Source organism: Gracilinanus agilis, chromosome 1, assembly GCF_016433145.1.
Source record: "Gracilinanus agilis isolate LMUSP501 chromosome 1, AgileGrace, whole genome shotgun sequence".
Lineage (NCBI taxonomy): Eukaryota > Metazoa > Chordata > Mammalia > Didelphimorphia > Didelphidae > Gracilinanus > Gracilinanus agilis.
In genome coordinates, this window is record NC_058130.1 from 19,476,859 (window position 1) to 19,500,606 (window position 23,748).

General features: G+C 38.2%; 1 protein-coding gene across 1 annotated transcript in view; it reads right to left on the reverse strand.

The window, feature by feature from the left end:
- The window catches only part of DPY19L1 (dpy-19 like C-mannosyltransferase 1), a 97,690-nt gene that overhangs the window by 65,257 nt on the left and 8,685 nt on the right, over positions 1 to 23,748 (reverse strand). Inside the window, exons 2-4 of the mRNA XM_044656797.1 lie at positions 10,342 to 10,366; positions 9,934 to 10,021; positions 6,338 to 6,475 (exon numbers count right to left, since the gene is read on the reverse strand). Coding sequence (XP_044512732.1) covers positions 6,338 to 6,475; positions 9,934 to 10,021; positions 10,342 to 10,366 — 251 coding nt within the window. The remainder of the gene's footprint in view (positions 1 to 6,337; positions 6,476 to 9,933; positions 10,022 to 10,341; positions 10,367 to 23,748) is intronic.

Consider the following 23,748-nt stretch of genomic DNA (forward strand, 5'->3'; position numbering starts at 1 on the left):
AGAGGAAGGACTGCAGGAGAGGAAACATATAAGAAAAACAACTGCTTGAACGCATGGGTCGGGGTGGACATGATTGAGGGTGTGGACTCGAAACTACCACACCAATGCAACTACCAACAATTTGGAAATTGGTCTTGATCAAGGACACATGACAAAACTAGTGGAAATGCGCATCGGCCATGGGGGGTCGGGGGCGGGGGTTGAAGGGGAAAGGAGGAGCATGAATCATGTAACCATGTTAAAAATGAATATTAATAAATGTTAAAAAAAATTGGTAAGTGCTTAACTATATAGAATAAGGTTGAGGGAAACTCCAAGGTTACAAACCGAGGACACTAAAGAAAGGTTATTTTTTTCAGTGGAAATAGGGAAGTTTCATATACCCTGTGGACGCTCAATGATCATTAGATGCAAAAAGAAGTCATTCTACAAAACTCATCGAGGAATTCAACCGAGAAGAGTTTCATTGAGAAACCTCCTTATCTTCAACAACGTGTAGGATTTCATCAGGATGGGCACTCTATCCTCTACTGATGCAGATTTCAGCTCTGTTACATAAACATGGAATATAGAAGAGACTGGCTATAGACAGCGATCACAGAAACAAAAAAGAGAACCCATTCCAGTGAAACCACAGATCTTTCAGCAAATGGGTAAAGCAAATGAAGATGAAGAGCATTCCTAAATATAAGGCCACTCAAGAATTTAAGGAACTTACGAACAAATATTTGTTGCACAACAGGCATATTGTGGAAATGATAGGGAATGGGGGGGGGATTATGGGGGGTTGTAGTAAGAACATGTGGTTACCAAGAGGGATTCATGGCCCACTCTGTGAGCCTGTGCAGCCAGACACAAAGGAAGAAGGTCAGTTGAATAGCCAACTTCCTCTCCTGAGGCTACAATAGGAAAAATCCCCTTTCTCCTCTTAGATGTCACTGCTAGCAGATCTTCTTCCCTTGTCTTTTTCTCCATTGCTGAGGATAATGGCACAACTCTACATGGTCCCAGGTATATACATCACTGCATGGGTTTGTGAATTTTCCCAGAATCAGACAGATACTGGCCCATGAATAAGTCTGTCTTCAGGAACAAATTTTTCCAAATTTTCCAAAAAGAGAATCTATACATTTTTGTCAAATTCATATAAAACTGTGTATTTCTGAAGCTGTTGTTACCCTATACTTTGCTATGCTTTGTGAGAATTTATTTTTTACAAACTATATTATTCTCATATCAGGGCCTATGGATCAGAATTATACTACATTTCTGTGTCTAGGTCCTGAGCTAGAAACCCCATTTAATCTACTGCTTTTTCCCATTTGTTTTGTACTTGGAAATCCCCAGGAATGTCTCAAAATCTGGAGACTTGATAAAGGAGACTACGAGGGGCAGCTGGGTAGCTCAGTGGTTTGAGAGCCAGGCCTAGAGACAGGAGGTTCTAGGTTCAATCTGGCCTCAGACACTTTCCAGCTATGTGACCCTGGGCAAGTCACCCCCTATTGCCTACCTTTACCACTCTTCCGCCTTGGAGCCAATACACAGTATCGACTCCAAGAAAGAAGGTAAGGGTTTTAAAAAAATAAATAAATGAATAAATGAATGAATAAATAAATAAATAAATAAATAAAGGAGACTACGATTCTCTTCCTGCCTATATGACAATTATGGCAACTATTGCCTTTTAGTTCGTGGGATGCTCAAGGGAGGATTTGAATACTGAGTTTCTAAAACTCTGTTTACAGATTTCCCTGTAGGTCTATCTGGGTCTTAAGTCATCGAGAAGGCCAATGACCTATCACTTTATTAGTTAAAATTGCTAGCCTAATCAATAAACAGATATTCTTACCCAAAATCAGTCTCTCAAAATAATGGTAATCACAACAGTCACACACCTATCGCCAGAAGGAAGTAGGTCCTAGGGCCAAAGACTGAGCAGGGGAAGGTCTGTCCCTCTTAAGAAAGACCTCTCATTTGGTTGTAGAGAAACAGGTATCAATTTATTTGCAGAAGTTTTCTTCTGGAGAGGAGTTTTAAACAAAGTAGAACAATTATCTTAGTGCAATCTTCTCAGAATTAGTCATTGACACAAAACATTTGAGGGTTGTTTTTTTTTTTTTTTTTGAGAGGAACAGGAATGACAGAAAGAGACTGGGCTCTGGAGTTGACAGACCTGGGTCCAAGTCTAGCTCTGCCCCTTGCTAGCAACCAGCATGACCTTGGGTCAAGTCTCTTAATTTCTCTACCCTTCACTTTTTCATCTGTAAAATGGATTCTCTCTCTGGTCCTTTCCAATTCTAAAGCAATGATCCTAGGTTGAGCATCACTCTACTTCTACTGCCACAGATGACTAAAGCAATGGAAGTAGCAATGTAGCAGCAGTTTCAACTTTTTCTTGAAAGCCAATTGAGAAATAGGATTTGCTTCATTAAACTTAACTTTGCTAATAACATTCCAGGAGTATATCTATTCTGTATGCAAAACTATATAACCTTAATTTACAAACTTAATAAATCAAAATGATTATGACAAATTATCAGTGGAATTCATTGCAACAAATATTTATTAAGTGCTTATCCTAAATATAGCTGTTAGAAAATTCTATACTTTAGATAAAAAATAATCCTTGAGAGAGAAGCAGAGCCAGGGATAGGTCACAGAAGCACTCAGCCAGGCTCTCTCAAATTCCTCTCCAAACAACTCTTAACAACTTTCTTGTAATAATATGTAGCACAAACTTGGGGAAGCTGGCATGAAGGGAAGAGTTCATTTTGTCTAGTTACTCCGATACAGAAAAATGGATTATAGAGGGAAAAAAAAACCAATAATTTCAGAAATGATGTAAATATTCACAATCTTGCATTAAAATATTAAGTAATTAAACTCTGAAAAAATAAAATAAAATAACACCTCAAGTCCATTTCTGGAGCAAAAGGTCAGAGTAAAACAATTTTCCATCCAAAAACAACATGGGGGTTAGGCAGGAAAGATCTATCTCACCAGGCTGGTGGTGGACGCTGGGAATTCGACACAAGCAGCATGGGATTTACCTTGGGGGTGGCTAAATTAGAGACAGTGGCAGTTTCCAGAGTTCTCAGACACAAATGGTCAGAAGTTTGCAAGAGACACTTTGCTGGAGCTGGGGTCAGGACCCTGTTGTAGTATCCATATGCAGTTCTAGATTACAGTCCCAGAGTCAAAAGGAGCAATAATACTTGAGGCTTCAGGGGACCAAAGGGCCAGGTCATGGTTCCAAGTGGAGAGGAGCAGTTGTGGATACTCATGGAAGGAACCTTGGTCTCAATTCCAAAACAGAGGAGAGCAGTAGCAATTGCAGTTGCAGGAGAACAGGGGGGATGGTCATAGCCCCAGGGCCAGAAGAAAGTCTATCACTGATAATTGCAAGGGAGCAATGCCCCTTCTTGGGTACAGAACAGAACCCAGACTAGGAAAAGTGACCACACCTCTCCTAAGATCATACCACCTTATAAGAACTAAAAAGTTGTAAACCCTACTAGAACTATCTCTGAAAACAATAACAATATAGGGTTAAAGCTTGAGCAAGTATTCTCTCAACCCTAGAAACAGAGTGCAACTTTAACAAAAAAGATAAAAGTCAAGAAATGGGCTGAAAAAAGGAGTGGACAACCAAAAAAGTACCAAACCATAACAAGTTATGTACTAGGGAAGATCAATATATAAACCCAGAAGACAATGAAGTCAAAGTAGCTACAAGCAAAACCTCAAAGAAAAATGTAAATTGGAGAAAAACCTAACAAGATTTCCTGAAAGATCTCAAAAAAGATTTTAAAAACCAAATAAGTAGAGGAAATACAAGATTCAAGAGAATTACAAGAAGAAAAACATGAAAGAGAAATCACAAGGGAATAAAGTTAAAATGTTTATATTCCCAAATGAGAAGATGATAATTTTAAGAATGTTATCATTATCATATCAATTGGAAGGAATATACATAAAAGGAAGCCACAGGTGTGAGATGACTATGATGGGACAATTTTAAAAAATTAAATCAAATTAAGGGGTGAGAAAGAGGGATACAGAGGGAGAAGAGAGAAGAGAACAGGAAAATTATTGCACCTAAAAACAAGGCATGAATTTTATAATGGAATGGAAGATGGAGGGAATACCAGGCAACTTTTGAACCTTACTCTTATCAGAATTGGCTCAAAGATGGAATAATATACACACTCAGTTGGGTATACAAATCTATTGGGAAGTATAGGAAAAGGGGATGAGAGAGGAGGCTGATGGAAGGAAGGATGGATTCATGGAGGTAGTGGTCAGAAGAAAAACAGACTTTAGAGAAGTGACAGGGTAAAAAGAGAGACAGAGAAGGATAAACAAGGAAAAGAATAAGAAGGAGGGAAATACATGGTTAATAATCTTGACTATGAATATGAATAGGACAAATTCATCTTTAAAAGAGAAGCAGGCAGCAGAATGAATTAAAAACAAGAATCCAACAATATGTTGTTTATAAGAAATACACTTGAAACAGAAGGGCATACGCTGAGTAAAACTGAGGAAACATCTATTATGTTTCATCTAAGGTAAAAAAAAAAAAAAGCATGTAGCAATACAAAGCAAAAGCAAAAATAGATCTAATTGAAACAGATAAGCAGGGAAACTACATTTTACTAAAAGAGTACCATAGACAATGAAGTAATATCAATACTAAACATGTATGTACCAAACAGCACACCATCCAAATTCTTAAAAGAAAAGTTAAATGAGTTAAAGACAGAAATAATTAGTAAAACTATACTAGTGAAGCATCTCAACTTTCCCCTCTCAGAACTAGATAAATATAACCATAAAAAAAAAAGTTAAGGAGATGAATAAAATTTTAGAAAAGTTCATTATGTTAGAACTGAAGAAAATTTGAATGGGAATAGAAAAGAATAGAACTTTTTTCAGCTGTACATGGCATCTTAACAAAAAATGACCATGAATCATGACATAAAAACCTCAGAATCAAATGAATAGAGGAGAAAGATTACATGTATCCTTTTCAGAACTATAATCAAATAAAAATCAGATTCAATAAGTGGTGGAGGAAAGATAGATTAAAAATTAATTGGAAACTAAATAATCTAAGCCTAAAGAATGAGTGGGTAGAGAACAAATGATAGCAACAATCAATAATTTCATTAAAGAAAATGACGAGACAAAATTCTAAAGTTTGTGAGGTGCAGTCAAAGTAATACTGAGGGGGAAATTTTGATCTCTAAATACTCACATCAAGAAAATAGAGAAAAATAGATTAATGAATTGGGAATGCAATGGAAAAAAAAACCTAGAAAAATAACAAATTAAAAATCCTCAATTAAATACCAAATAGGGAATTTTGAAAATCAAAGGAGAGATTAATAAAATTGAAAGAAAACTATTAAACTAATAAAGCAAAACAGGAGCTGGTTTTTATGAAAATGGATAAAATAATAAACCATTGGTTAATTTGATTTTTAAAAAAGAAAAAAGAAAACCAAAATACCAGCATCAAAAATGAAAAGGGTAAATTCATCAGTATGAGGAAGAAATTAAAACATGTAGTAGGAGCTATTTTGCCCACTTTATATGCCAATAAATCTGACAATATAAATGAAATGGATGAATATTTACAAAAATACAAATTGCCCAGATTGACAGAAGAGGCAACAGAATGCTTAAATACTCTATCTTAGAAAAAGAAATTGAACAAGTCAGAAATAAGAATGCGTTTTCATAGAAAAATTCCCCAGGAAGAGATGGATTCACAAATGAAATCTACCAATAAACATTTAAAGAACAATTACTTTTGCTACATAAACTATTTGGGGGAAATGGTAGAAAAGGGATGCTACCGAATTCCTCTTATGATATAAATATGTTCCTGATACCTAAGCCAAAAAGAGCAAAAACAGAAAGAAAACCAGTTTCCCTAATGATCTAAACAACTGGAAAAACATTAATTGTTCATAAGTAGGCCAAGCTATTATAATAAAAATGACAATTCTACCTAAATCTATGTACTTATTCAGTGCCATACCGTCAAATAACCAAAAAATCATTTTATGGAGTTGGAAAAAAATACTAAAAAAATTCATTTAGAAGAACAGAAGGTCAAGAATATCAAGGGAATTAATAAAAAACAATGTGAAGGAAGGCAGTTTAGCAGTACTAGATCTCAAACTGTATTACAAAACAGCAATCATCAGAATAATCTGATACTGGCCAAAAAATAGAGGGTGCATCAGTGGAACAGATTATGTACATAGCACATGGGAGTATAAAACAGGGAACTCAATTGCAAATTGAATGAATACAAGTAACTCACCTCTGGGTAAAGATTAAAACGTTTCAATGTATTAATCACAAGAGGATATTCTGTTAGCTTGTCGTTCATAATCATCCACATTCCATTATAAAATGAAGGAGCTTCTACGATGGTTTTGAAATAGGAATAATAAAGTCCCTAAAAGGAGAACACAATCTAGTTTTGTTAAAACAGAATTCCTGCTGTCTGTTCTTATTTTACACAAAATGTATTTTTTAAAAAACAAAGCAATTAGGCATGTAATGGCTGTTATTAACTTTACTGGTTTCTCCTCATTAATATCTTCTTAGGTTTCAAAGAGTTTTTTAAACTCTTACTTTTGCAAAAGCAACGGGAACAAGAACAGTTTTTCAAGTGCTTTAATACTAATAGTTTGCAAAGAACATTAAATCAATCACTGTAGTAAAACAGCTAACCAAGAGAGTTAATATTGTGAATAGTCAGAGTAGATGAATACGTGAAATGAGAAAATGTATTAACAAAATCTCCATGTCACACCCAACAAACCCCATACAAATTTCCCCAAGGAACCAGCACACTGCTTAAGTTTTCACCAATAGAGAGTTATTTCAAGAAGTAAACAAGAGTGCTACCTTAAAACTCAAAAATGTCTAGGAGGGGGTTAAGGGGAAGGAAATCTACCATGGCAGAAAGAACACTGCTTTGAAGCCAGAATTTGAATCTTGAATTTATTAGCCCTATGACCAACAGAAAATTATTTACCTTTCTGAGGCCTTAGTTTCCTTACCTCTAAAAGGGGCCTTATTTGCAATATCTACCAGAGTTTTGTGAGAAAATCACTTTAGTAGCCTTATTAATAGGTTATTCTCTAAATATTAGTAATTCAATCTACTTGATTTTACTGATGTGGCCAGGTATTTGTTGATCAATGCAGATAATAACTCTTCTACAATTTCTCATTCTATGAAATTCACCATTCGTGTCATCCCATCATCTAGTGTCACTAATTCTTACATATTTTTAACAAGTGTAGGGCAGACTTCTTGCTTGTAGTAAGTCTTCAAGACTGAGTTTTGTTCTACCAAGTCAGAATTTTTAAAATCAATAAACGCAGTAGCATCTTGGATTCTCTAAACTTCTGTGTCAGTTGTGTGACTATAAAGATACGGTCTGTCGCAGAAAATTTCCTGTGAAATCTTGATTATACTTTCTTTTGTTCCATCAAACATAGTTCTGACGTTTGCAGAGGGAATTCTCAAAGACTGTATAGCTATAAGTAAGAAAGAAGCCATATGGACCAGTAGCACCTGGCTTCTCTTTTGCCCCCTTTAAGTAGAAGGACCATCTACAGGCTCTTTTCTAACTTACAGAGTCCTTCCAATCTTTCAGAAAAACTAAGATCCGAGACTACATAAAGTCTCTACGTCCCACCCAACAAATGCATATCCACACGCAAAATTTTCCCCAAGGAAATATGAGTTGCCTGTTCAAGTCAGATGTGGCCCCTGCTCCCCTTTGTGCCTTCTCTAGGGCCAGCCCCATTTTTCTTCATTACATGCAGGCAGAGCAGTGTCCAAAGTCATCAACTGGCTCTATTGCTGGCATCAAGGATAGATGCTCTAAAACTTTTGGCCAATGTGTTGTCTTCTGGGCATTGCTGGCTCCAGCAGGAATCACTGGCAATGCTTCTCACTGTCACTCTGACTTCTAACATGGTTTTGGCTTTGATCATTACTGTGACCAGTCAACCATCTGACAGAACAGACTTTCTAAAGCTACAGCTTAGATTGTGGCCAATCTTTTTCCTTTTTTCTTGTTGACTAAGAGAGTTAATTTCCTATTTCACTATGCCCAAAACTACTGCATCTCTTCCAAAAAAAAGAGTTCAAAATGTTTAGGTGTGAAGAGGTTCTTACTAGCCATTGGAGCTTTCATTTATTCATCTTAAACCGCATTTCCTACATCATACCCATCTTTGTCCTAAAGTCACCAAGTAGCAAAGTGTATAATTGCTTAATTTAGAGGATATCAAGTAGAGTTCCCCACAGATGTTCTCAGTGTCTTTATCCTTGGCATTCGATGTTTCTACCAAAGTTTCCATTATCTTCAAGGTTGGAGCATTTTCAGAAAAGATGACCAAGTATCCCAAAACAAAGATGTTCTGTTATTGTCTTTGTGCTCATTATGAAATCATCTCTGCAAACTCTCTTATTCCTCTGTTTGAGGAGGACTTCAGAACTCTCCCTCCATTAAGCAGTGACAACATTTCTATATTCTAAAGATATATTCTATGTATTCTAACTCTTCTAGAGTCCTTAATACTAAGCTGAAAACATTGGTATGCTATAGGTCCTCCAATACTGTGCCAACTTTTGGATTATTAGCGAGGACTGAAGGTTAAGTGTGCCAACATAGCTAATGTTTGTAGTGGATCATAGGCAGAACCAGAAGGGTACCAGGAGGTCATCAAGTCCACTCCCTTCATTTCACAGATAAAGACACTGAAATGCAGGGAGGTGAAGAAATGGTCACCAGGTGACATTAGGCCACCAAAGCCAAGACTGTGGGAATGAGAAATGGGGATTTTGAAGAGTTTGCTGAGAACAAACTTTGGTTTTGCTTTGATCTGTAGAGTCTCACCCAGGGTTTCATGAGGACTAAGCACTTAATAATCTTATAGAACTGAATCTGAATCCAGCTTTTCTGACTCTTAAATTCACTGGGCTTTCCACTGTTCCCACTGACCATCCTCAAATCCTTTTTTGACTATGAAGCCACATGGCTCTTTAGTATTTGTGTCAACTTCGTAGGTTATCATGACCCAAAAATGATTACCTGGTAGCCAGTTCCTTTGCTTCTTTCAAATCAGAACAAACTATTAAATAAATTCATAAGTGAATTAACTTATCAGCTCACTTTTCTTCTAGAGGGAATGATAGGGGTCCAACGGGAATGAGCATGATGGTCACTGGGCTTTTGCAGGGAGGTGGAAGAAAGAGGTTTAAGTGGGATCCAACCAAGGACACTTAATATAAGGCACACTGAAAGGGGAGGCCAGACAGGCTTAAGTGGGGTCCAACCAGGGACAACATGAAGGTACTAGATTCCTAGGGGAGTAGAAGAAAAGGGTGCCAAAAACAGAAAATTAAAACCAGCAAAGACAGAGTTTGTCTATTTCGAAATTTTGCCTCAGTAGTCCTTCAGTAATTAGTATTACTAATCTCCTGCTCTGAATTGGGCAAAAAAAATTAAAAAACAAAAATCAAGTAATGTGATAATCAGAAATAGAGATAGTTTGGTAATACTAGGAATGAGACTTTGCCTCCTGACTCCTATTCACTCACTACATGACTAAAATCAAATAAGATTTAATTCAGGGGCAGTGGATAGAGTGACAAGCCTATAGTCAGGAGGCTCTGGGTTCAAATCGAACCTCATATACTTCCTAGCTATGTGACTTGGGCAAATCATTTTATCCCAACTGCCTAGCCTTTGCTCTTCCTCTAAGTTAGAATTGATAGTAAATCAGAAGATAAGGTTAAAAAAAAGATTTAAGTCACACTTTACAGATTCGAGTCTAATATTAAAAACAGCTTTAAAAATTATTAGAATAAATACAATACACAGAATCCAACCATTTCAGTGCGAAAAGCCATCTCCCTTTCCAGTGTTGAGAGGTGAGAAAAATGACGATCATTTTCAAAGAGACTTGTTATGTGACTCCTGAAAAAAAACGGAAAATAACACAAAAGTGTTAAAACATCTCCATCAAAGTCTATTAAAAGTTAGACTGTAGATAAGCACAATACAGTAATGTTAAATTGCATTCCTAAATATCACAAACTTCAAAACCATTATGGACTATTTAGCTACCCTCAAACTGTCCAATGAGGCTTTTAAGAGATGGAGCCTTGTAAATCCTTGATGTACATATATAATTGATATTGTAAAAGTGCAAATTAGTCAATCAAACTTAGAGCAAATAGATTTGGGAAAATATATTCAAAAAAGTGACAACCAAGAAATAAATAAATAAAACTTACCAGTGCAAAATCCCAGCAAAAGCAGCTGTAAGAGAAAATCAATTGTAATTAAATTTTTGGATTCAAATGACTTTTCATTCTAAAAATAAACATTCCAAACACATGGAGAGCACAAGGGAAGTGATGCTGCTGCTCTCACTGTAAGGCAGGGCATAAAAGCTCCGCCTTCAAAGGCGTGGGGTGAGGGTCAAATGAGACAGTATCTGGAAAGTGCTTGGCATAGTGCCCAGCACCAACAAGAGGCTGAACCAATCCTTGTTCCCTTTAATAAGGCCTAGGAAGAAAAACAATTCTTGGAAGTCCTTAGCTCTAAAGGGACCTGTGTCCACACATCCAGTCTGCACAGATGAAGACTGCTGCAAAAAGGGGCTTTGAAAAACGTGCGAAGCTAGAGGAGGAATAAAAGATGAAAATCCTAAAGTCAATCTTGGATGCCCAACAAATATTCTCATGAGCATGGGGGAGGGGTGGGAAACTCTTTCCCTCTCTTAGGAAAGTCATCCATTTTCATTTATTCATTTTCCTGGAGGGCTGAAAAACAAAACTGTATTCGATATACTATAAGAAAAACTTGAAAACTATTTGGATTAAATATCCTACTAGCTTAATTCTTCAGCACTTCAAAAACAAAAACTGAAAGCTATGTGGGCTAGTTACAAACTCATAGGATCCCATCTAGCTAGAGGTGTAGACAGAATAATCCTAGGAAGGTTATTAACCTTTGTTTGAACTCCTTGTTTGTTTGTTATAACTCCTTGAAATACAAAAATTCATTAGTTCTGTCATTTTCAATGTGATGCTCCAGATAAGAAAGCTATCAATTTATCCTATAATTAAAGCTTTCTGGCAAAAAACCAAAAGTCTATAAAATAATCCACTCGCTTTCCTCATTCTAAGAAAGAACCATCCTAAATTCTCCTAAAATTGAGCACTCTTCCAGTGATCCCCAATCCTAGTTTTAAAACAAACAGAAAGAGAAGGACATATAGGGAAAAGGCAAACCCTGGGTAATAATAGTATCTTTAATGATGGAAGGAGGTATGCAGTTTTTGAAATACATATAGAATTAACTATGTAATATAAGGAAATTATTCATTTTTGCATTGTTAAGAAGTTCATATTCACTTCTAAAAAGATAATTTTTAAAAGATAAATTTAACAATTTTAATGTTGAATATAAATGGAGATAGCTCTCTCATAAAAGGAAAAACAATAATTCACATGAATAAAACGCTTTAAGACATACAAAGTGATTTCTTCATTTTGCTTTTTGTTTTGCTTTTTAAGAAAATGAGTAGAATATGCAAATGAAAGAAGAGTGTACTTGGCAAAACTCTAGAACCCCTTATTGAAGATGTGCCAGTTGAGAATTCAGAGAGGGAAGCGATGACCACTAAAAGCCAACATGGCTGTCTTAAGAACAGATTATGCTAGACCTATATATAGCCTTCTCTGGCATGGCAACTAGGCAACTAAATGGTGGATGTGGTATACTGACATTTCTATAAAGTACTTAAAGTCTCACATGAGATCCTTGTGGACAAGATAATACACAAACACCAACAGTGATATCAAACTCAAATAGAAACTGAGGCCATTGAACCATCCATAAGGACCAGTGGGAGTTGCATATGGACTTTGATGTTGTCTGTATTTCATCCTATTTTTATTTTGTTAAATACTTTAACTACTTCCCCCTCACATTTTAGTCTAGTTCCTGTCCACTTAAGTGCTGATGCCACAGGGGGTTCAAGACACAGATGACACCTTTGAACAAGATGACAGTAAATTTGGTTAAATTTATGGTTGTTGAGTCATTTCAGTCATGTCTGACTCTTCATGGTACCATTTGGGGTCTTCTTAGCAAAAACAATAAAGGGGTTTACTATTTCCTTCTCCAATTATAGAAGAGGAAACTGGGGCAAGCAGGGTTAAGTGACTTGCCCAGGATCACCAGCTAAGAATTGTCTCAGGTCATATCTGAACTCAGTAGGATAAGTCTTCCTGACTCCAGATCTGGCACTCTATCTACCATGCCATCTAGCTAGCCCTTTGGTTGAATGACTAGATCCAAATATGCTGAGAACCTTGGACAAAAGTCTTTAGAGCAAAGCTTCTTGGGGATCTAACCTTGGCCTTACAGTGATCAACATTTTCATCCATGAAATATCTAAGAGTTTACTGACATGTGCCCTGGCCCCTGTCCGAAGAATCTGCAGCTCCCTAGCAGAACTCCATGCCCAATGACCTACGTGCAGCCATAGAGATGGCACTTTTTCTGCCCTGGGTGACCAAGTGCTAATTGCTATTAACATCCAAGAATATAATCCCTTAGCTTTCTTCATCACCAAGTTCCAAGGTAGGTGGAAATTACAGCTGTTGAGACCTCTTTACTATCACTGGACCTGAGAAGAGGCTGATCAGACAGAGCCTGAATGTGGAAGCCTACTTTCCCCCCAAACCATACCTCCCACTCCCATATTCAGAGGCAGTCAGAAGAACACCTCAGGCCTGACATTCAAGCCAAGAAGGGTACTTTTCACACCAAAATGCCCTGCCCCATTCCCTATTCTGCCTTTACCCATTCCAGGATCCAGAAGGCTGAAGGACTCCTCAGCCAGGAAGATGCTCTGCTGGTATAAGAGAATCATCTGAGAAAAATATCCTAGTTCTCCTCAACTACTAAGCACTCAGACTGCAGATGTCTGGCCACCAGGGCAATTGGAGGCACAGTAGCTAGAGTGCTAACCCTGGAGCCAGAAGGACCTGAGTTCAAATTCAGCCTCACATACTTCCTAGCTATGTGATCCCAGACAAATCACTTTATCCTGTTTGCCTCAGCTACCTTATATGTAAAATGAACTGGAGAAGGAAATGGTCAACCACTCCAGTATCTTCACCAGGAAAACTCCAAATGGGGTCATGAAAAGTCAGACACCACTGAACTCACTAAACAACACAGACCACCTGGACCCTCCTATAAATAGTGCCTTGGACCCCTGGTCAGACAAAGCGTCTGATATAACTTCCCTTGCAAGGTATCTGACTCCTTGGTGTATGACATCCCCCCACCTCCAACCAAGGCTGAGGCGAAGAGGCTGGGGCTAAAAGTGAGTCTGACAGAACACTAGAGACTGTTTCCCAGGTATTTACAGACTCAGACACCCTGCCACAGCTCTCTGCTACCTCCACCCTTCCCAACTTATCCTTCTTGGCTTCCTCAAATCTGCCAAGCTCTATCCGGTACAATTCAAGAAGCATTTATTTAGGGCCTGCTGTATCCAAATCATTGCGCCACATGATGAAAGAGAGACCTTGGCAAAAGCTCTGCCAGCCATCATCACAATATCTGGGAAGATGGGGCTCCCCTTAACTGGCATCTTGTGCTCCCTTAAGGCTAGCAAACATCTCCTCCGCCTATAAGCCACCAGACAGAGTCCTCCACTGTAGAGCAAAAATCTCCTTCTCTCACATGCCTTCTGCCATGCCCGGACCCAAACTCATTCCTTACTCTCTTGTGCCTTTCTTTTCTACTCCTGCTTTTTGCAGGCTGCCCCTCATGCTTGGAATATACTCCCTTCTGACCTCCCCTCTCAGAATATTTCTCTCCATTCAAGGCCCCACTCAGCTCAGGGCTCTTCTTTGAGCATGGGAATGCTTCTGGCCTTGTCCCTCTATTTCAGTGCCTCAAATGTAGCCAGTCCTTTCATGGGTGCTGAACTGAACTGGGTATTTGTCAAACATGTGGATGACAAGAAAGTGGCACAGAACACAAACTGACTGAATGAGAATCAGCAGAGAGAAGATCTCCAGGCCACGCTGCCCTGAACTGAGCGGAATAGACTTCCACAGGATCACACTTGGGCTCCATAAGCAAATTTCACAAGTATAAGACCAGGGAGTGAGCATGAGGCCACGGTGCTTCTGCAAACGAGACAGGACTTCTGGCAGACTGCACGTCCGGACACGGAGTGCCAGGGGGCATCCTAGGCCAATGCTGTCCTGGCTTAAGTGAGCCACAGTGGCTACAATGTGCTCCTCGACCTGCTCTGGCCAAACTCCATGCAGACTCCTCGCTGTGGGAGGTTCAGTTCTGAGCGGCACATTTTGGGAATAATGCCTGTCATTTCTAGCATACGTCGCACCTGACCCCTTAGGCTATCCAACTGAAACCTTCCAACAACCCTGCAAGCACGGTGCTAGTGTACAAATGAGAAAGCGAGAGAATTTTCCTCAAGTCACAGGCTATTAAGTTGCTGGAGGCCCACATGGGTCCCAGGCCTTCCTGACTCCCCATTCGGCACCCCCAGGTCACTACTCTGATAACGAGGATGAGGAAACGGCAGAGCCGGCCACAAGCATGGCTTCATGGCCTGGCCAAGAGAAGACTGAGGGAGAAAAAGCTGGCTGACTTCAAACATGGGAAGAGCTGTCTGTCACCAAAAGAACTGAATATGTCCTGCTTCGCCTCTCAGGACCAACTAGAAGGTGGCAAGGGGTGACTTTCAGCTCAAAATGAGGAAATGCTTCCTAGGGCTGAAAGCCATCCAAAAGCGAAACTCTGGCTCTTGGACTACAATGACTTCTCCTTCCCTGGGAGCCTTCAAGCAGTAGCCACAAGACCGCTTCCCAAAGACGTGTCACGAGTGGTGGGCAGACATGAGGTGGACCAGATGGCTTCTACGAACCTCTGAGGTTCCTCCTAAATCAAAGAGCCTGAATTTTGCTGACCTTAGCATGCTGCCTGGCATATAATAGGAGCTTAATAAATGCTTATTGACTGACCCATTGTAACAGCTTGCTGGTCAGTCTGTCCACCTCATACCCCACTCTGGCTTATCCTCTACTCAGTTGTCAGAATGACCTCCCTAAAGGCCAGCTCTGATTGCTCACTCCCCTACTTGAAAAACTTGAGCTCCTTGTCACTTCCAAGACCCAAATCAAGCCCTCAGTGGGGCTTTCCAGCCCTTCATAACCTCTCCCTCGCCCTGCCAGGTACTCTTCAGTCCCATGACATTGGCCTGCTGGCTGTTCCCGGAAGAAGAGACTCCAGGTCCCCACTGGAGGCATTTTTCTAGAGCTATTTTCCCTGGCCCAGGATGTTTTCCCTCCTCCTTTCTGCCTCCTGACTCCCTTCAAAGCCCAGCTAAACTCCACCTTCTACAGGATTCTTCCCAATCCCTCTTTATTCTAGTGTCTTTGCTCTCTTGCCGGCCTCCCAGGTGTCCTACATTCCTTGTTTATACACAGTTGTCTGCATGTTGTCTCATTAGACAGTAAGCTCCTTGAGCACAGGAGCCTTTGCCTTTCTTTGGCTCAGCATAGTGCCTGGCACACAGAAGATGCTTAATAACCATTTGCTGACTGCCTGTTCTCTTCCTGTCCTCATGTGCCAATCTCACTCACTCTAACAGCCCCAACTCCACTCCTGGGCAACTGACTTTCAAACCTGCCTCTATCACGCATCTGCATGGCATGACATCATAGAGTGGTGAGTTTGGGAAGAGTTCCTTCCCCAGGTCCTGTCTTTACCCTCCACTCCAAACTTGCATTCACAGTTATTTTTCTTACACACCTCTTTTTTCCTGCCCCTCCTCTGCTCAAAACCCATTTTTATCTATTAAGTTTCAAAATCCTCTCCCTGGCACTCTAGAACCTCCACAATTTAGTTCTCAAACCTTCCTGTCTTATATCTTCCTGGTCTGTTCTATGGGCTTTGGGCTCTGGCCAAAGTGGCCTCTTCCCCACCTGCCATAGGCTCCCTACTCCTATCCCCACGTTAATGCTGACTATTCCTTCCCATCTCCCATAGTCTCTACTTTTCTGATCGATACATTGAGAGCTCCAGGGGAATGCCACCTTCTCCAGGATCCCCTCCTCTGTTCTTTCTGGTCTGTAATGGATGCCCCACCTCTTCCAATTACACACACATCCCACAAACCCTAGAATGAGTGGGCACAACTTTGTACTTCTCTTATGCTCTTATACACAAATATTTTACTCCAAAATGTTTTGTCTCACATCCTCCTCCAAGACTATAAATTTCATAAAGTCAGAGGCCATCTCTTACTTAAATCTTTAAAAAAATTAAGATTGTATTAAATGGACTTTCTCTTTCTATCTCCTGCTGCTAGACTTTGTTAGTAATATATAGAAATGCTAGTGATTCATGTGGGTTTATTTTATATTCTGTAACTCTGCTAAAGTTGTTCATTATTTCAATTAGTTTTTAGTTGATTTTCTAGGATTCTCTATACCGTCATGTTGTCTCCAAAGAGGGACAGTTTTATTTTCTTATTATATATTCTTATTCCTTCAAATTCTATTTCTAGTCTTATTGTTAGAGCTAGCATTTGGAATACCATATTAAATAATAGTGGTGATAATGGGAATCCTTGTTTCCCTTCTGTTATTATTGGGAAGGCTTCTAGTTTATCCCCATTACAGAGAATACTGGCTGAGGGTTTTGCATAGATACTATTTATCATTTTAAGGAAAGCTCCATATAATCCTATGCTCTCTAGTATTTTTAAAAGGAAGAGGTGCTGTATTTGGTCAGAAGTCTTTTCTGTACCTATTGAGATAAACATATGATTTCCGTTGTTTTTTGTTACTTACATGGTCAATTACGATAATAGTTTTTCTAATATTGAACTAGCCCTGCATTCCTGGTATAAATCCCACCACCCTGTGATATTTTGCTGTAACCTACTTACTAGTATTTTATTTAAAATTTTTGCATCAATATTCATTACAGAGATCAATCTACAGTTTTCTTTCTCTGTTTTTGCTCTTCCTGCTTTCGGTATCAGCATTATAGTTGTGTTGTAAAAAAGAGTTTTATAGGACTCCTTTGCCTATTTTCCCAAATAGTACAGTATTGGAATTAATCATTCTTTAAATGTTGGTAGAATTCACTTCTGAATCCATTTGCTCCTAGGGATTTTTTTCTTAGGGAATTCACTGATGGCTTTTTCAATTTCTTTTTCTGAGTCAGGGTTAATATTAATTATTCTATTTCTTCTTCTGTTAAATGGGTAATTTATAGCTTTGAAAATATTCATCTACTTCACTTAGATTATCAAATGTATTGGCCTATAATTGGGCAAAATAGCTCATAAGAATTGCTTTAGTCCCCTTTTCATTTTTGGTGAGTTTGCCCTTTTCATTTCTGATACTAGCAATTTGGTTTTCTTTTTTTTTTTTTTTTTTAAATAGAACTAACCAATGGTCTATCTTTTTTATCAGATTTCCCCCCCATAAAAATAGCTCCCACTTTTTTTGTCTTATTAGTTCAATGGTTTTCTTACTTTCAATCTTATCGATTAATTAATTAATTAATCTCTCCTTTGATTTTCAGGATTTCCAATTTGGTGTTAGGAGATTTCTAATTTGTTCTTTTCCTAGCTTTTTCAGTTGCATGCACAATTCACTGATCTGAGACTTCATATATATATATATATACTTGTTTTAGAGGTAAATCCTTTCTTAATATGCCAACTTGGTTCTGGATTACCTAAATTTTACATCCTATCTAACAAAGAACTTTGTACACAGCAGTTACTTAATAAAAGTCTGTTGAATTTTTAGAATTCCATCGACCTTAATTTGGGGTCAAAAAATGTTACTTTATTTTCCACCAAAGATTTTCAGAGAATAGGAGAAACGATAGAGACTTGACACAAGTATTTTATACTCAACCAGTAAATCTTTTCCTATTTGTGATGTCTTTCAGCAAATGTCATGCTTCTGCAGGTACAACTAAAGCAACATTTAATTTCATCTCAGCTAATGAAGTAAATTTACTTTGACCTACAAAAGGATGAGAATTTCCCTATCTACTTGCCCTGGTAAAAAGGAAGTTCTTGCAAAACCGTAAGTCCTCCTTCAGTCTAGCAGTCTAAAAAGAGAAGTAAAAGTTTAAAAAAAAAAAAAAAGGAACATTAGATTAAATATAATGACTGAACCTGAAAGAAAATAAATCTGAATGTCATGTCCAAGATATTTAAAAAGTGCTGTTCTTAGTAAAGCATGGAGCTCATAATAGACAATAGGATTTAAAGACTTAAGGGTCAAATGTGACATGTCACCTAAATTCTTATCAGGGTCAGTTTCCTGGTCTATGAAATGGGTATAAAAATAGCATCTACTTTACAAGGTTGTTGTGAGGAATAAATAAGATAATATGAAGTTTCTTGTAAACCTTAAAGTTCTATATAATCGTGTTAGTAACAAATGTTAGCTATTAATTAAGCCTCAGTTTCCACACTTGTAAAATGAGAGGTTAAATTACAAACTAATTGATTCATTATGAGGTCCATTCCTCTAGGCTTCTAACTAGTTTATTTACTTACACATATAGTAAAAGCTCTTTAATATGTAAATTAACAATAGGCCATGCTTACTACTGCTTGTTAGCCAAAACAGATGTGCTACAGTAGAGAAAAATAAGTTGTCTACTCCACAAAAAAAAAAAAAAAAATCTCAATCTGCCATCATTTCAATGCAAGTCTTTGTAATGAAAGCAAAGCGCACAAAGGATGAAATCACTTTCTCCCCCAAGGTCCCACAGAGAGCTTTAAAGTGAACCCTTATATCAAAATTTTTCAAGAAATGAACCTAGATAAACCACCGACGGGAGTAAGGAGAGTCCAAATACATGAATGTCAGCTTAACTATGGAGCACGTTAAGGGAATGAATCTAAATGTTTAAGCAAGCAGGAGTAAAACTACCAAAATTGTAGCCAGAACTTTTTAAGAAAACAGCAGGGCTTAAAATGCTAACTGAAAAATGCTTCACAGAATCCACATGAGCTCCAAGAAGCACCAAGACCCTTGTTTAGTAAGGTGTGGCTTTCTAACCTGGCTCTTGCTGCCCAACCATCTCCATGACAAGGCGGCTGGATTTCAGCCAACCTGATGTCTGTCCTGGAATAGCAAAATGTTTTATGATCGCTCTTTAATTGATATAAATGAGAAGGAATCTCAGCTAGTATCAGTAATCTGACATCAATGGCAGATAAAATGCTCATTTACGTAAACTGATCAAGAATGTTATAATACAGAGAATATCACTTGGGGGAGGGGGGAGACCCCAAACCTAGATTCATGAATCCAAAACAGAAATTGATAGACTGGGCCAAAGGACTTAACAATGAGAATAACTGCCACAATTAGAATTGCAAAAACCTGAGTCCATCTTCTCATTACTCTTTGCATTGGTAAAAACCTTTCCATAGAAGAAGATTCATTTATGGGCCCCACATACTGACAGATGTGAACAGAGCTCCTTAAACAGGGGCTGTGTCTAGGCATCTTGGTTTCTTGGGAAACAGTGCCTTTCACACATAGCTACACAATAAGACATTTGTTAAACATCTATCAGGAGACCTGGGTTCCATCCCTTCAGGCCAGCCAGGCTCTTTACCTCCATTTCCTCAACTGAGAGATAAAGGGATTAGACTAGATGGCCTTTCATTTCTATAGCTCCAATATCTACCAAGGTTCAGAGAAAATCAAAGATGACAAAAGCATAAGGAAAAAAAAGGAAAAAGTTAAAAGTGGAATTAATTTGCAATCCGGAAATCCCAAGCAAATAGTTCCTTTTGTTAAATAGAAAGAAAGGAGATAGAATCTAGAAAGAATTTTGTGGAGAATTGCAATCTTGAAGTGCTTTTAAACATCACTGATCATCTACTTACTCTAAAAGACAGAAAAAACCGAACACAGACAAACAGCAAAGAGAACAGCCTAGAAATGAAGGAAGCTCTGGACTTACTGTTATGAAAAACGACTTAATGACAGGAAAAGATAAATACAAAAATGTTTGTTTGTTTTGTCTTTGACATTCCCAGGAGTGAAGAACTTCCCTCAGAAAACTGGAATTGAAGGACTGAAGACCAGTGATATGGGGAGTTAAGAGGGTAGAGTAACAGGCTAAAGATCCCGCTTCCCCTAATTACTGCTCACATATCTAGAAAATAGCACATCAAGTCCTGGTGGAATCCCAATGAGTCATTTTCCAATCCAAGTCAGCAAAGAGAGACAGCAATCTATGGGCATTAGGGATAAGGTCAAGCCAGAGGTCCAGAGCACTCTAGCACAAAGAAAGGTTATAGATTAGGGAATGAAGGTGCTCCAGACCCACCCAAAAGCGCCATCTGGCATTTATCACTTACTACTCAAGTCCAGGTCCAGGGCCCAGATCCAGGGAAGACTGAGGAAACAACCCATGTATATGGATGGGGTTCTTTAAGAAAGAGCAATCACAGGTCCTAGGTTGTGCACTGAGCAAGAAATACGTTCAGAACAAGAGGTAACTGTGTTACTCCCAGGTAACTGCCCATCCCCAGGAGTGGAGTACAAGGGCTTAAATCCAACCTCCAGCTCAGTCTGAAATCTACAGTGGGATGAACCAGGTCGAGAAAAGCAGACCAAAAGGAAGCCTGCAGTTCTGCCAAGGCATTCTACTTGTTAGGCAGTGGTCAAATCAAAAAATAGACTACTATCTCTCAAACTCACACCCAGATCAGAAACTTGAAGAGCTCAGACGTGGATGAGGGTAGGGGGGCAAATATTCAGATTTTGCCTACAAACAAACCACTCTGAGAGCACTAAAAGCTTACAGATCCCCTAAGCTGCCTCTGATATCCTAGAAAAACACTATACTCTATATACCCCCAAGAAAGCAACATAAGACACAGCCCAGATATTGTTTCCAGAAGTAAGAAGAATTTAACCCTAACATAATCCAAAGTCAAAGTCAGGAAAGTAGGCTGGAAGAATGAGCAAACAAAGAATCTAACCATAAAAAGCTATGTAATAAAGTTGAAGAGAATTTCTAAAGGAACTAAATCAAGAATTTAAAAATGTTTTTATAAATGAAATGAGAGCAATAGAGGATAAAATAGACAAGAAATGAAAGCTATGGAAGAAAGAATTGTAAAGGGAATTAACAGTTTTATATAAAGTCTTACCCAAGCAACGAACTCTCTAAAAATTGGAGTGGACCAAACAGAAGATAAAAGACTCCAAAAAACACCAAGAAAAGTAAAAATAAAGTCAAAAGGCTAGGGGGAAAAGGAAGAAAACATAAAGTACTTCAAAGCCAAAAGAAGTCAAGTAGAGATCACTTAAGAATCAATGGATTCCCTGACAGCCATAACCAAAAATAAAAAAGTACCAACACATCATATTTCAAAAAATTATAAAAGAAAACTGTCTCTTAGAACTAGATGGTAAAGCTCCAACAGAAAAAATACTGAATAGCAATATGAAAACTCCTAGGAACAGCATCAAAATGCAGAGTTTCTAGGTCAAAAGAAAATGCTACAAGCAGCCAGAAGGAAAGAATTAAAAGGTCATGGAGTCACAGTCAAGATCACACAAGATTTATCAGTCACCACTATAAAGGTGGAGAGCCTGGAACACAATATTCCAAAAGACAAAGAATAACTGCTTCCAAACAAGGATAACTTGGAGCCAGCAAAGCAGAGTATAATTGTATGGAGTGAGAGTAGGGAGCCTTTAGTAAGATATAGAGCTTCCAAACAATCCCAATGTAAAGACCAGGCCTGTATAGAAACTATGAAGTACAAACACAGGAGAGACACACATGAATGCATGAACACACACACACACACACACACACACACACACACACACACACACACATCCTCTCAAAATGTTGTCATCATTATGAACCATAAAGGGTCTCTCTAAAAAGACAGAGAGAGGTCTTGGGAGTAGCTCTGTTGTTTTGATGGCCTTAAAAGATGAACAGAAAGGAAAGGGACAAGGAATATACTGGGGGGGGGGGGGAGACAAAGGAAAAATGGAGAAAATTATCTCGCATAATATGCAAACAAGGAGGAAAGGTTGGGGGAGCAGGTAACAGCTGGACTACACATCTGAACTGGCGAAAGGAAGAAAGAATACACACACCCATACACAGACTAAGCACACACACACATGCAAATACAAACAGATGAGTATAGAAATATATTTCATGCAACAAGGAAATAAGGGGAATGAAAAGGGAATAAGGAGAGTAGTTAAGGTAAGATTTACTCCTTTAAAAAACCCTCTAGGGGGCAGCTGGGTAGCTCAGTGGATTGAGAGCCAGGCCTAGAGACAGGAGGTCCTAGGTTCAAATCCGGCCTCAGACACTTCCCAGCTGTGTGACCCTGGGCAAGTCACTTGACCCCCATTGCCTACCCTTACCACTCTTCCACCTATAAGTCAATACACAGAAGTTAAGGGTTTAAAATAAAACAAAAAAAAAAAAATTAAAAAAAAAAACCCTCTAACCAATGATGTACAAAAACATTTATAAAAACTCTTTTTGCAATAGCAAAGAATTGGAAACTGAAGAAGTAATAGCATATGAATGTGATGCAAAACCACTGTACTGTAAGAAATGATGAAGGGGAAAGTTTCGGAGAAACATAGGAAGACTTGATTGAACTGAGAGGACAAAGTGATCAAAGGCAGGAGAACAATTTATACAATAATACTACAAAGACAAATGACTCAGGCTGAAACATACTACCTACCTCCTGAGAGAGAACTGATGGGTTCAGAGTGCAAACTGAGACATATCTTTTTGGACTAGGTCAACATAGGAATTTATTTTGCTTGACTATACATGTTTGGAACAAGTGTTTTGTTTCCTCTTCTTTCTCACTTGCGGAATGGGTTGGGGAGGGTGGATAAGAGAGAGAACTCAGGTTTTCATTGATTTATAAAAGACAAAATTTTTATAAAAGAGTGATAAAGGGCAAAGTTAACCAAACTATATATAACAATATATATGTAATATATATATATATAACAAACTACATATAGCATAAGAAGTATACCTTCTATGATTCTTAGCAATAACTTACTAAGCAATATAAGGCTACAGTGTTTATAATAAAACAAGAACTTAACAAATAGCATGAACCTATACTAATAGATAGCTCCTAAGGTTAAAAATAATAGTGATAGGTAAATTCATACACATAATTAAAATTCCTTCTGTTTAACTAGAGATTGAAGTCAGATTCTTGCCCAAAAATAAAACAAAATACCTTTTCAGGCTGTGCACTTAATAGTATCCATGTGCTTGCATAAAGTAAGCATTGGACATAGTTACCTGAGCACTCATTAGTATCTTCTACTCCAACTAGTCCTCTCTCTTAATAAAAACTTCTTCGTCAACCACAAATTGACTTTAGAAGACAAAAGTGGCTAACTACTTTGGGCATATTTTAAAAATCAAAATTGCCATCCTAAACTATTAAATATAGTCTTTATATTTTTAAGTCATTTAACCTACCCTTCAGTGTTCGCTCCCTTTTGTCATTCCTTTCCTTTCTCGCCTCTCAGTCTACAGTCTTATTTTTATCTCTTAATTTCTTTATT